The 15,354-nt window shown below is 32.6% G+C and overlaps 1 protein-coding gene across 1 annotated transcript; it reads left to right on the top strand.

Moving 5' to 3' along the window:
* The first annotated feature begins 2,694 nt into the window (after nucleotides 1–2,694).
* LOC110991618 (inhibin beta B chain) lies at nucleotides 2,695–12,340 on the top strand. The gene is made up of 5 exons (XM_022257060.2): nucleotides 2,695–3,077; nucleotides 9,527–9,633; nucleotides 9,767–9,985; nucleotides 10,423–10,698; nucleotides 11,045–12,340. The coding sequence occupies exons 1-5, from the start codon at nucleotides 2,768–2,770 to the stop codon at nucleotides 11,204–11,206; spliced, it is 1,074 nt and encodes a 357-aa protein (XP_022112752.2). The 5' UTR covers nucleotides 2,695–2,767; the 3' UTR covers nucleotides 11,207–12,340.
* The last annotated feature ends 3,014 nt before the right edge of the window (nucleotides 12,341–15,354 follow it).

The following is a 15,354-nucleotide window of genomic DNA, read 5'->3' on the forward strand; positions in this document are numbered from 1 at the left end:
TCTGGAATTTCCTACCCTCGACGTCCGTTGATGAAACAACTATGAACAGTTTCCATGGTAAATACGGACACCGTCAGGTGTCACAGCTAAGGTATCAAGCCGCTCGAAAATTTACTGGACGTCGACGATTCGAACCACTCTTCATTGATTACGGTCTCAGGAGTTGGAAATCGGGAGGTCCCGCCTAAAGTGAGAATCCGTTGCTGGCAAAGGTTGTTTTATAGGAGATCACGCGAAAGCCTGTGTCTTCTATAGAATATACTAGACTATATTTAGTCGACCACTCCGTGACTCCACGTAGTAGAGTTTCGATTTCAGACTTCAGTATATTCCGGTAGTAATAGACAACTACCCGAGAACTTCCAGTGTAAAGAGATTTGCTATTGCATATGCATTTCATATTCTTATCGTGGTAGTCTCTGTTGAAAGCTTCATACTTTGACGGGGTAAGTGTTAGACTCCGAAAGTCTCACCGGACGAGAAGCGAATACATAAAATGAACCTATTGCATCACTTCACGCCAGTTTGCTCTCAGCATTTCAGAGCATCATCATGAGAGTCAGAGCACTGCTCCGAACGTGCCTGCACATTTGGCTGAAGGCCGAAAGCAACAGCATGGCACTCCTACTACGAAGGGGATTGACTGACCAGAAAAACTATTGTCATAGGTTAATTCTAGTGACCTATGGGGTTGGCACGACTCAAAGCCGGAATAATTCAATAAAAAAACAATAATAATAATTTATTGTAAGAATGTTACAAAAATGTGTAAGGTGGGTACAATCGTAAGTTCGCATATTCTTCCACACACATTAGCGCGCAAATTTATCTTTAAAGGAAATTTACATTTTACATTATTAGTCGAATTTGTCAATACATACAATAAACAGTGCGCGATAATTGCATCTCCTGCGATACTATGTCCAAAGAAGTGTTTTGTAGAAATCGCGGTATGTAAGATACATTGTAAACAAATCAAGGTTCAAATAAAATCATTACGTACTCGTTCGTGTAATTTTTAAATAACCAACCACTCACAACAAATAACGCAACATTTCCTTATTTCGCATAATACAATAATGATTGGTTCAACCAAATGTTATTTATCATTGTTATTAATAACGGAATTAATTAACATCAGTGTTATCTGTCAGGCGCCTGTCAGATGCTGTAGGGGTCATGAACTGCCGAAAATGAGAAAACTTGGTTTTATCATTTTATTAAGTGGTGGAACAAGATTGGTTGCCGCCTCCATAGATGATAACAAAGGCTTGAATGTCTAAGTAATGCAATAGTTTTGGGTTCGCAGGTACAAGGTTTGTCCCGATAGAAAATCCTGGGAGTCCGCGGCTTTGTTGAATGAAACATGCTGGCTAATGACTATACCACTCTAACTAGTAGAGATTCTAAAATCCAGTCGAAATCAATTTAAAAATCCTTGCCTCATTTTTGGTCGCTCCAGTTGTCCTAGAAGCTGGAATCACATCGATGTCCGCCGCGCCGTTCCAAAACTGCGCGTTTTTAAAAAGGTTTGTCTTAAAAGGCTGACAACGCACTCGCGAGCCCTCTGCCATTAAGAGTGTCCATGGGTGGCGGTATCACTTAAGATCAGGTGAGCTTCCTGCCCAATTGCCCCCTGTTCTATATAAAAAAACTTACAATTAATATATATATATATATAAATTAAATTGCACAAGTTCTAATTACAATAATTCACTAAAAAATGAAAAATAACTAACCCTAAAATAAAATAACTAAAATATATTATTAAAAGGAGTCTCTTAAGGCAAGCTTCCGAAGATTACCAGCTCTTCGGTCTCCTGTCATGTCGACTAAACTTATAGATATTAAAAAGCCTTATAGCCTTAGTTTTAACAAAATATTTAATTTTGGATTATGAACGAGCTTAAACTCTATACACTCTATTTTGAGAAATGTATGGTAAAAAATACGACAATTTTTGCGACTTAAAAATTCAAGGTCCCTTTGACATGACGTTAAAATCGTGCCTAATCATAACAGTCTTACACGTTGTCATGTGATTATTATCGTTAATAGCTTTCTTATGTTTTATTAACTTCGCAACGATTTGAACTTTTATCTTAGGTTAATGAACGTTGAAATTTAGGAGGCAATAGCCAGGAATTAGGTCTCTCTTTGGCCTTTGCACTAATCTATAACTCTAAAAACAATCACACGTGTTTTCGGATCGGGCTAAGAAAATAATTTTGAAATTCATCACTTATTTTTTTATCGGAAAATAACTATAAGTTACATTTACTGTTTTTTTAATTAAATTCCAATAGACTTCTGAGCTTATTACTAAGAAAAAGTTGCTCTCAATACTATTACTAATCAATTAAGTTATTAAAAAAATATTTTTTAGTAAAAATTATTATATATATACTAAAACTAAATTTTTGATTTAGCAACAGAATTATAAATCTCTAGCGACCTCTTAACGCTAAACTATTAAAATCATACCTCTCAGGTCAATAAAACAAAACAACGCAGCTAAATAATTTGTTCTGGTATCTACAGTCCATTGTCCATGAGCTGTACTTACTATCTGTGACCTCAAGCTAAGAAGAATGTTCTTATCGTTAAATTTTACGGAACACCCCTTTGGACTTGGGAAAATCTGTATCTGTATAAATATATGGAGGTGGCGCGAGCGCTGTCAGTCGCGTATCGTACGTTACACCGCACGCATGTGTCTAGATCTTCTTTCATATTTCAATTGTCTGAGACGAAGGAAATTGCCGCGATGAACCGTGCAATCGTGTTTTTTGTTCTAGTTAGCTTAAGCATAACGTGGGGGGAGATGGGGACGTGTGGGAACTGTGCGAAAGGGGACCTAAGTATCACTGAACTGACGGAGGCGAGAATCCAGTTCATCAAGCAACAGATTCTTAAGAAACTGAGGCTCAGTAAGAAGCCAGCTGTGGCTGTGCCGGTGAATAGTCTACCGATGCCGGTTGCCCAGGGCCAGACGTTAAGCCATGGTACTGATAAACCGCCAGAATTTGATGATTATTATGGCAGAACAGAACAGAAGATTATATTCCCAGTTGAAGGTAAAAATATGAGGGCTTAAGATATTATAATAAACTCAATATTGGAGAATATGCAAAGATTTATACTTATAGTAATTAGTTAAGTAATTTTATTACGTTAACACAATATATGGTATTTTTTGTAAACATACAAATTTATAAATCAAGTCGAAATCGTCGAAGTCGTATTTAATCTGTTTTATTATTATTATTATTACTAAGAAGTTGATTAAATACTCCATATAGATAATATGGGAATAGTAATATATTATTCATTTTATTCCTTCCCTTTAGTATATGTGCTTATCTTAATTCTTATCTAATAAAAGCATTATTATAGTATTTATCTAAGACTAATATATTATAATAGGAAGCATGAGATTATACTATCTAATTACTGTTTATTATCGGATTATACTTTATATATATATATATATTTATCTAACTGTATCAATTATATTATGTATTATGATTTGGGTGGATTATAAATTTTTCACAGTCCAAATCCAATTTGTAATTTTTATAAATCGTAAGAAAAATGTTGTTGTGGCTACGAGTCGTAGACCTTCTGCTTGCTGTTCTACGCAAAATCGTAGGTCCTCTACGATTATATTAGATTATTTTCAAATCATATATCGTTTATATTGGTCGTTAAGACTAATATTTGTCTATTGATAGGTAATTTATTGTTGGTATTAGGTTAAAATAAGATTCAAATATTGAAAAATAAACAGTTTAATGTGTTTTTTGGTTAGTAACATTAATGAATTTAACTACATTATAATCAATTATGAATAGAAATAGCCTTAAAAGAATTTAAGTGCGTGCTTCCATTTGATCCCATTTGAATTGTATCCCGCTGATACTAAGCGTTATTTACTTTATTATTATGACATTTCGTTTCGATATGTCAAGTGAAACAATTGGTTAGATCCAGACCAGTTTCCAAATCAAAAACTGATAGCAAATTGCAAATTTCTTATTTAATCATTTTTAAATGTTTTTAAAAAAATTAATCAGTGGTGCTACAACCTCTTTAGGTCTTGGCCTCAGATTTCTGAATCTGTTTAGTCGACTTTTTGGGTCTTAGACATGTCGGTTTCCTCACGATGTTTTCCTTCACCGTTCGAGCAAATGTTAAATGCGCACATAGAAAGAAACTCCATTGGTGGGGATCGAACCTACGACCTCAGGTATGAGAGTCGCACGCTGAAGCCATTAGGCCAACACTGCTTTTATGGTACATAATTACCAATATAATTGAATAATTTATGGTTTGATTTTGATTTATTCAATTTGCAGATTCCATATCAAAAAGTATGACCTAACTATAACTGTAAAACACATTTAGCACAAAAATGAACCATGGCTTGGTTTAAGCCATTCATAACTGACTAAGATTATTTAGTCAGTTTTTAGTCTATTAATACAAACACTTAAAGCAAAATGCGTTGTAAAGCGGGTAACAGATGGACTAAGTTATACATAAGAAGCGTAACATTTAATTTTTATTATTTAATCTAGCAATGGTCATATATTCTGATGTAACAATTAGTTTACTAGATCCACTTGTTGTTATTGAACTATGGACTTTTGAACGCGCGAATTTTTTTTTGCGGCCTCTGCATTTTTGTACTGTTTATATTTTTAGCTGTACTTTGAACCAAATAATCAAAACGTTTCATTAGTAATATATTTTAAGTCGTTTTATTATTATTCTGTAATTCAATTGTTTTATACCAAAACCATGTTAAAGTTATAAACCATCTTCAAATATAGCAATTACTATCATATGTACAAATGTTGTATTCTTTTATCTAACAGTTGTTTAATTAATACAAAAAAAAACGATTATATGGGTCAAATATGGTCACACTACTACCATGTGTAAGCGCGTGTTCAGAAACCGATTTTTAATCATTTGTTATCTGTATTTACAATTGGAGTAATTGTACTACAAGTTATCAGCAATACATAACTATTATCATTTTATGAGGAGTTTTAATAGAAATTATATTAGGGAATGATTTGCTAAATTCCAACCTTCTCACTCGTCTCAATTATTAATTTATTCACACTTCGTTACAGTACTTTTACTTATGAAAGAAACACAAATATACATAAAAATTAAAAGGCATGCAACGGGCGGCCTTATCGCTAATAAGCGAACTCTTCCAGGCAACCCCAGTAAGAAAAGAACTAAAGAAAATTATAATGGTTCAAGAAGTACGCAACCAAAGTCCAAATGTTATATAAAAAAATATTTATATATACAACCTTAATCTTAACAAAAACAAAAAATATAATGTTAATAACTAACTAAAAACTAAAGAGCTAATCTTAAGAATTCATTCAAACAGGTCACGATTGATCAGGATAGGATAAGATTTGGAAAGATTTATATAGAAGAGTTTTAAAAGATGATAGGGAAGCCAATTATATGGAGTCGGGCAGCATATTCCAAAGTTTAATGGCGGAAATTCTGAATGAATTGCCTATGAAGGATGAGCTGTGGGATGGAATTTTCAACAGACATCTATTGGAAGAGCGTAGCGTTTAGTTAGAAAATTACAATTTCTTGGCATTCTCAGGCTAAAGTATGAGTGAGACTTATCTTTTACAACATGGTAAGGTTAGATTTCAAAGTGATTTAGGTACAACATATTGTCCTATAAAAATGCGATTTCCCTCCCCAAGGGCCTGTTTAGAGGAACCCTTTTGACCAGCGTGATCCACTAATGCTAATTTGTAGGGAAAGATATTAGCTCAGGATTTCATGTTAAGCCCTTTTAGTGAGTTCTCACCCGGTTCTCTGAGTAGTATGATGCCTTTACCTGGGTAAAAAAATAAATTATATTGCGTGAAATTTTAGCATAGTTTTTTGGAGACGGATCTTTCGTTATCAAAATGGAGCGAAATGTGAGCAATTAAAAAACCAATTATTAAATGAACTATTGACCCCACACCGATCTATTAATGAGAGTTTTTATCAAAATGGTGATAGATATGAAACGCGTGCTACACACATGATTATGAACACATATTAAGCTATCTACATGTTCAACCTACAATTTAAAGTTCAATTTTACAGACAAAAGGCGCGTTGCAAATTTCGACGATTTGAGAATTATTCGAAAATCATCCACATTGACATATAATCTAAAAAAATTGCATAGGAATAATTATACCTTCAAGGCAGTACATGGCACTGCCCTTTGTCATGTGATGTTGACTGAAAATCTTTTTTTTTTAGTTTATAACAGTCTTCGACAGAAAAATATAATTCATTTAAAATTTCTATCGCAAAGACAATGTGTATTACTCTGTGAAAACTAGTTAAACTACTGAATAACCGTTTTATGGTATAAAATAGCACTATAGCTAAAATGACGTTTTGTGGTGACGTATGTCGGAACTTGTCTCGTCATAGCGTGTGTGACACATCGACAATGCAAACTTATCTAACACGTAGCTTGAGGTAGTGATCACGCCGTCGATGAGTGACGTCTCAGTGGAATTTTTAGGGTTGTCAACGGTGATATTTGAGTTCCAATTTTATTTGAACTAAGTCGGGTATCCGTGGTTGTTTTACACTTTGAAATCGATGTTTGTTTAGTTATATTGTATATTAATTCTAGGAACATTTTTTTTAACGAATATATAATAACTATCTACTATAAAAACAATAGGGGTTGATCGTAGAGGGATGAAAATTGTATGTATTTTTGTATGAAGTATCTAAAAGTAAAATTAGGGTTGAACCGCCCGTAACACACAAAAATTAGGGGTTATTTTATTATAAAATGCGGTTTTTTTTCGACTATAACTATCAGTTACCATTTAATAAAATAGTGTGATCTAACACTTATTTGTTTATATTATGATTATTAGTGATTTTTATGTAAAATGTATTCATAATTTTAAAAATATAAATCAAAAGTATATATTACTATTTTAATACACTTTCGGCAACTGTAGAACAAGTCGATAGTTCCAGATCTGAACATTCATGCTTAAAATTAGTTAAAACATCTCCTATTTAGGGTTGCCACAAGCGTAGGCGTCGAATGGAATTGGTCTTTTGTTTTCGGTATACGTGACAACCTTTATAAAGCGTACGCGACAGACGAGATAACATATAGGCTGATTTTTGACCTTAACTATATTTTCACTAAATAACGATAAACTATCTAATTAATTTTTAACACTCATCCGGGTTCAACAGTATTGTAACATTTTTTTACCTTGCGACTTTTCCAGATTTTTATTATGAAAAATCAACTAATTTTAATTAATTTTGCCATAGCACATATGCCGAATTCAGAAAATATTTTTTGAGACTGAATTTCTGGCATTTGGAAAGAAAACGCTGAAGATTTAAAGGCTGTTTTGTACTATTCTTAGAACTAATGAAATGCGGTATAAACTCGTAAGTCAAGTTGCTGAGAAATTTTTATTGTAAGTAATAAAATTTATTCTCTTAATTTTCTCAAGGACGTTCAAAGACAAAGTAGTACGCACACAGCCCTTTTTCCACCTCATAATTCTTAAAAGGCCGGCAGCGCACTCACCTCTGGCATTGAGAGTGTCCATGGGCGGCGGTATCACTTAACATCAGGTGAGCCTTCAGTCCGTTTGCCCCCTGTTCTATAAAAAAAATATTGCCATTGTCAAGGCCCTTTTTTTAACTTTCAGTCTGGTGAGAATTCTTATAAAGAGAGCTCTGAATTAAAGTTTCAATTATATATAACATTAGCTTTATCTCAAGTGCATTGCCTTAAGTATATTAATTACTTAATCCGTGTTTTTTAATATTATCTTCAAGGTTAATATTCTTTATATAGACGAAGATAACTTAATGGTCAGTAAAATAATACCACAAAAAACTTCTAGTAAAACGATATAGTATTGCTTGTAAATATGTACCTTAATAGTTACCAAGTAGTTTTTTCCAGTTGGCTTCAGCATAAGTTCCTTCTTAATAAGTCTTACATAAAAAAAGTCTTACCTCAAGAAATTTTTTTTACACTTATATAATATGAACTACTTTTGTTTTATTGGAGAGGCAAGCGCGCCGGGTAAAAACCCTCAGGCAATGTCGCGAGTGGTTAATGATTAGATATAATTTACTAATCGATGATTATACACACCTCAGTGGTGCTACAACCACTTTTAGGTCTTGACCTCAGATTTTTGAATCTGTTTCATGATCATTTTAAATTTAATAGGCAAGAAGGTGATCAGCCTCTATAGCCTGACATACGTCGTCGACTTTTTGTGTCTAAGACATGTCGGTTCCTCACGATGTTTTCCTTTACCGTTCGAGCAAATGTTAAATGCGCACATAGAAAGTCCATTGGTGCACAGCCAGGATCGAACCTACGACTAGGCCAACACTGCTCTATTCATGATTATACATATTTTTTAAATCCATTATTTTCACTATATGTTGGCATAGTGTTTAAGCCTTATATATTTGTTTAACTAAACTATATCTATAAATACTTTACAATACGATCCGGATCTTAATTAAGGGCCTGTGAACACAGTGACCCTTCACTAATTGGACCAAGGAGCGCCACAAAGGCCGCGTCCGATAAGCGACTAGCTTTTATGCGTTTAACCAATTTGTGAGTTATTTTTGATCAATGAGTTCATAGGTGCGTTCTAGATTTATGAAGGCTCTAATGCCTTGACAAGTTTATGAAAAAAATCTCAATTTTTATTTCCACCACTGTATATAGTTTATATATATACTATATAAAATGTTTTATTTAATCTCTCGTGCATTAAAAAATAATAATTACCAGCAATTAGGTCCTATCATAATGTATTATATACGAATAATCAAAATATTTGTTATCAAATTGGTTTTAAGTTTGATCACCCCTAACCTGCATATATCCAGACAGGATGCGCAAACTTTACTTCACTACGTAAATTGCTGCTGGGAACTACTTGTTGATAATATCTTTTTCTTCCGTATTTATCGCAATTTATATAGGCGCAATAAAGTTATCAGTGTCAATGTGCGCACGAGTTCAAGACGTGATTTTGTTTAATAATAAAAGTTAGGTGATGTTAAAGACCGAATTGGAATTGCGTAGATTAAAAACAACATTGTAAACTGTGAGTATCTCCGTGCAATGTTCAAAAATAATTATTGACAAACTAAAATACATATTATACGAAAAGAAAATTGTAAATACCATAAACTTGATTGTAATCATATTAATTATAGTAACATAGATGTAGCTTCTTTGCGTTATTTAATAATACATATCTATAATATATATATCAATGGTCTTCTGCTACAAAACAACTACTCTTTCGCCGGAACTTTTGTCTTTTATAAACAATATAGGGCTCTTATGAGGTTTTCCTTCAGTCTATATAAAACATTTAACACGTCCTGGAATATTGACGAAGCGATTGTGAATTGTTGACTTATTGTAATATCATTGTTACAGGGGAGTGTCTTACTTCCGGCCGATATCCGTTCACCTGCTTACAATTCGAACTTCCGCCGGATGTGGAACCAGAAGAAGTTACCGTTGTTGAACTATGGTTTTATAAGGTATGTTCTCCTCAGTTATAATTTCAACCAAATCAAGTTAAACCGTAATTATAGCTTAGTCAATGCACCTATCATAATAAGGAACTATCACATTATTATGATTTTTTTTTAATCATCAAACAATATTGTTTAGGAACGTGATCCCTTTGACGAATACAACCAGACCTTTGTAATATCGGAGGCAGCTCATTGGGATAGTCAGCAGCAATTCAAAAAGACAAAGCCGATCGCCATCAAAGAGACTGATATTGGTGAGGGCTGGGTGCGTGTGGAACTGGCTTGGGCAGTCAGGGTCTGGTTGGAGGGACGAGAGAGGCTCCATACGTTGCATGTTGCGTGCAGAACTTGTCAGGTTAGTTAAGTGTATATATGACATTACCGGAAAATTCATATTTTTGGACACCTCAAGGCACATAAATGTTTTTTTTAAATTAACATCTCCATATAACGAAACCCGCGTGTCGCACTACTAAATTTCGTGTACACTCTTGAATCTAGATATTGATAATCGGTGTAGGTTTGGATGTCTATAGTTGGTCCCCTCACATTGTAAAATCAATTTTCCTTAAATTTAATTACTTATGAATCAATGTATTTTTTTTCTCTTCGATTGCCTATAAATGTTTGTCACATTAAAACTTGTATTTTATAACAAATCGTCATGTTAAATAAAGTTAAAATTTTTATCAATTTAAATATTATTCACGTTGTCAACATAAGATATTAAACCTAATTATAACGCAGAGCTAACACTTTGAACTTTTGTTTAATGAGATTCGTTTCTTCCAGTTGCGCCGAGCGCCGCTCTCCTTCCACGAGAAACATCGCCCATTCTTAGTCCTATATACTAAATACGCTGGTAAGCGACGCCAGGGGCGCGCCCTAGAGTGTGGGTCTAATACCAGTGAGTGTTGCCGGGAACCCCTATACGTCAGCTTTCGGGAACTGGGTTGGGATGATTGGATCATACGACCAGCTGGGTACCATGCTTACTTCTGCAAAGGCTCGTGTTTACCAATTTCTGCTGTGACTAAAGCGGATAGTTATCATCATAATATTATTAGGGTGAGTAGACAGATCAGGGCTGTTTAGTAGTTCACAGACAACCTTTAACTATAACAACGCTTTATAGTGTTTTTATCATTTAAAATGGAACTTGAATTCCAACTGTTTTGACGTTACGTGCCTTTATGAATATGTGTTTAATTAGGTGTTAAATACATCAGGGAAAGAAAACGCTTTACTGTTGAAGCCCCTTTTTTAATTAAACTAAAAATACAGACATTAAAAATATATCGCCTAAATAAATGTGAAATCGAGATAGTATAATAAAAACATTTTCACTGTACTACTTTTAATCAAAGACACGGCAATTTTCTTGTCCTATATAATGTAATCATTTTTGTTACAGAAATACTTTTATTCAGTATCGAATGATAAAAGGGCAGAGTTCAAGCCATGCTGTGCCCCAACCACGTTTAGTTCGTTACAATTACTCTACATGGATTCAAATAACACTGTGACGCAGAAGACGCTTCCTAATATGGTGGTCGAATCTTGTGGGTGTATGTGATGCTGAAAATGTTTAAGTAACGTAACTATTGTTTACTTAAAAAGACTCAACCAACACATCATTCATACGGATGATTGTAGAAAGGTTGTAAATATGCCCGACGTTATGAAAGGCCATGGTCTGTTCTACAAAGAGTCTCGGTGTACTTAATATTAGTATGCTCATGGTGTCTCTCAGGGTCCCGAATTGTTGCCGCTTTGTTTTCACAAACATCAGGAAAATGTTTTAATATTTGACAGCTCGTTGTACATGTAACATATTTGTTTAGTTTTAAATGTATGTGAATTCTGCATAGGTTAACTAGAATGATGTGTAAGTTATTGTAATTTAGGTTTTGAATGGTTAAACTAGTTAATTTAATATCGTTTAGGGAAACTATGTGATGTAGTGATACTTAGAGAATATTCGTTAAATATTTTATTTATAATAATTGAAAGATTTGAAAAATTTAACACATTCATTTCTCATACATGTTGTATTTAATTAGTAAATTTTTATATAAAATCTATTCTGCCGTTATAATCAACATTGTCTAGTGCTCTTAACTCTGAGAACGTGGTTTCCAATTCTGGAATTATCTACTTATGTGCATAATTGCTCATACGGTGACGAAAAACAATGTGAGGAAATGAGTAATGACATATGGAAGTCATACTTAGCGTTAAGTCTCGACTTTTAATGAAAGATGTACCTACCTAAGATCCAAAATTGAATGTGATATGTCATCTGTCAGGTACATATTTCTTTAACTATAAATGATAACCTTGACTTAGTAATATCAATTTGATTTAGTTATCGCATACGTGATTATCAACTTAATCTATAAAAAGTAATTATTTATATTTCCACTTAAAATGTTTATTTAAAATATCATGTGATATTTGATATCACAACGTACATGGTATCACAGTCAATAAACAAGTTCTTATATATTACCTACAGACTGTCGAGATTTATGTGACATCCGTATATCAAAAATTTATTGACATAGGCCAGTCATACCTACTACGTTCTATATTCTGTAGGCGCGTATATGTCAACTGAAACTTTATTATTATGATACTCCAATAAGTCTAATGAAGCTCTTAAAACTTAGCGATTAATAATATACTCGCTTGTTTGATTTGGGATATATTTTTTTATTGATAATAAAAGTAAATATTTGTTGATTTGAAAAATTACAAATAATTATTTATATTTAGTAAAGTCATTAAAATCGATGAAATATGATTTTAATTATAATCTATATTTAAGATAGATAACGTGTTTTGTATATTTACTAAGGAAACATGAAAAATATCTTTGTGTGACGAATCTTGGTAAAATATTTTAGACTCACGAAATGTTATGAAATCTAGATAGTATAAACAATACAAAACAAATTTCTGTATCTATATCCTATATCAGATATGACGGTGTGATGTTGAGTGACGGTATATTTCACACTTCAAATTTGGACTGAAAGTATTTTATCTCACATAGAATCTTATAGAACTTAAATTTTAAAGTTAAAAAAATATTTCCATCGTATTAATACACTATAGAAGACTTAGCGCTAAGTTCAACTCCTGTCAGTGAAAATTGAATAGTTTTATTTTAAAGGTAAAATTATATTACCAATGACCTTTTGAGAATTATAAGTCATTATTTCAAAGTAAATAATAATTGGTTTATGTAATATTGATTATCTGTAGTTCACTCGGTCAGGTGATGCAACAAATGATTTTTGTGGATCAGAAATATTAATTACAGGAGATTTTCTGCGGTTAATTAGTAATATTACAAAATCTGTACTTAATAATAAAATTGTAAATATTATGTAAGCGATCTAGTATTATAGCTCTAAGTAAATAGTGAGAATAAAAACTTTAAGCAGCTACAGCGTATTTTTTCCTTTAATTTTTTTCCCATTATACATATTTTCTAATTGGTAACAGTATTTTCCAATAATGAATTTAGATATAGATAAACTTGGCTATTTTTTTCGTTACCATGCAACATATTTATATCGAATATAATAATGGAATTTGGTAAGAAAAGGCCTGAATATCACAATCAAAAATTTCCTATTTTACTATTTCATTCAGTGAAACAATTTTACATTCATATGCCGCATTTACATTCAGCTGTAGTGAGCAGGTAAGTGAGCAGGACGAGTGTGTAAACGCGATAATTCGTCGTAAGTATCGCAATGAATGTAGGTTAATGCGGTAAAAGAACATCAGAATCATATAGCACCTGGTATGGCAAACTAAGTCTTTGGAATTAAACGCTGACTGTACAATATTAGCCGCAAAACATTTTTTCATAAACTTTATACAAACTTAAACACGTTAAAGTGTTTCAAGTTTTGGAAACAAAACTATTTATTCTGCCGCGGCCTCTGCAGTCGTGATTCTAAAGCGCCATCGATATTATCTATTTTATATGAGGAAGGATCTAGAATGCGTGTTATTGGATCAAACTACTTTTTTTTACGAATAACGAAGACAGATAATTTAAGTTGTATTTTGAACGACTGGGATCACACAAAATCTGTATTACCAACTTAAACAATTTTGTTAGTTAACACTAGATTTTTTATATCCGGTATATCGTTCATTGGAAGGTCACCGGGGAAAGCTTTATCCAACAATCTCTGTCCATGGCTGTCCATCTCCATTCACTTCCTGCTACTGTACTATTTCACCAATCCACCTTTTTCGGGCGCCGTGTTCTCCTCCTTTCCCTCGGTCCTTTTCGTATAGTTGTTAGAAAAATAAAGTTCTTTATATATTAAATCAATCTAAATGTGTATGTTCTTTGCTAACAATTTAAAAGTGAATGTTAATAATACAAAAAAAAACTTTTGACTTATGTCAAGACTATATTAATATAATTTAATTCAATAAGGAAGGGTTAACTATAAATAAAAAACAGTAAAACGTACAACACTTTATTAAAAGCAACATATCACAAAATGTATCAAATTAAACAATCTATACTTACAACTATGTTTTGGCTGACATATGAAAATATTTGCAACTTGTAATAAGCTTAGTTTAGTTTATAGGCTCATCTGATGCTACCGAATACCAACGCTCATGGACACTCATGTGCCACTCGCGAGTGCGAAGGCCTTTTAAAAATATGTACTCTTTTTTTTGAACTGGTTCGGAAATACTTTATTTGTGGAGTTGTGTGTGGAGTGATAAATAATTAAAACATCATAGTTACACAACTTGAAAATGGTTTGTAGTTAAACAAGTCAAAACCTACAAAATGTAATAAATAAAAAAAATACATTTTCTGGAATATTCTATACTCCGGTTTTAAAGTGGTCATATTTAAGATAATATTGGGAGTCTTCTTAATTATATAAATAAATAATTCATGAAGACATTCGAAGGCAAGAGCGCCTTATTATTTTCGCGACAGTATATTGTAATAAATATTTTGCCAGCCAAATAATGTAAAGCGTAAAAACGGGCAAAATGCCAATAAAAGCAAAAATATACATTTACGTCTCTTGCTAATTCTAAAATCTCAAATTTAGCAGCCTTATGTTAAAATATAAGATCTATATACTACCAAGGGCTAGAAGCATACACACACTATTACACATATTAACAGCCTTTGACACTGTCGACATCTTTATATCACACTCAACAAACTCACTCGAAGTTTACAGTAACTATTATATTTAATTTCGAACAACACTGTATTGGTTTATGAGTATGTATTTTTTGTAAATAAATACATTAAATAACCAAAAAACCATTTTCGTGTTATTTTAGAGTTAAAATGGTATGTAGGAATAGAATTGTTACATAAATTGACACTGTTATAAACAAATTTGTATAATTTATAAAAGCGCCTTACGAATTTTTGCAGGTACTGCCTTGGTAACAAAAAATGTTTCAACAAGCAAATATATATACAACAAAATTAGCACCAATATATATACAGTCAAAACCGTTTACGAAGACATCGTTTAGAACAGCAAACCGGTTATATTGACCAAAATCAAAGGTCCCGGCTGAATTCTATTATAAACATATTTATTTATTTATTCAATTATTTTGGCTGTATATAATTTTTACCTTTACTATAATCGTAAAATAGTCAGTATCGCGAAGAAATGGCACAATTCATAGTTTTATATGCAT

The sequence above is a fragment of the Pieris rapae genome, chromosome 18, assembly GCF_905147795.1.
Source record: "Pieris rapae chromosome 18, ilPieRapa1.1, whole genome shotgun sequence".
In the NCBI taxonomy this organism is placed as follows: Eukaryota; Metazoa; Arthropoda; class Insecta; order Lepidoptera; family Pieridae; genus Pieris; species Pieris rapae.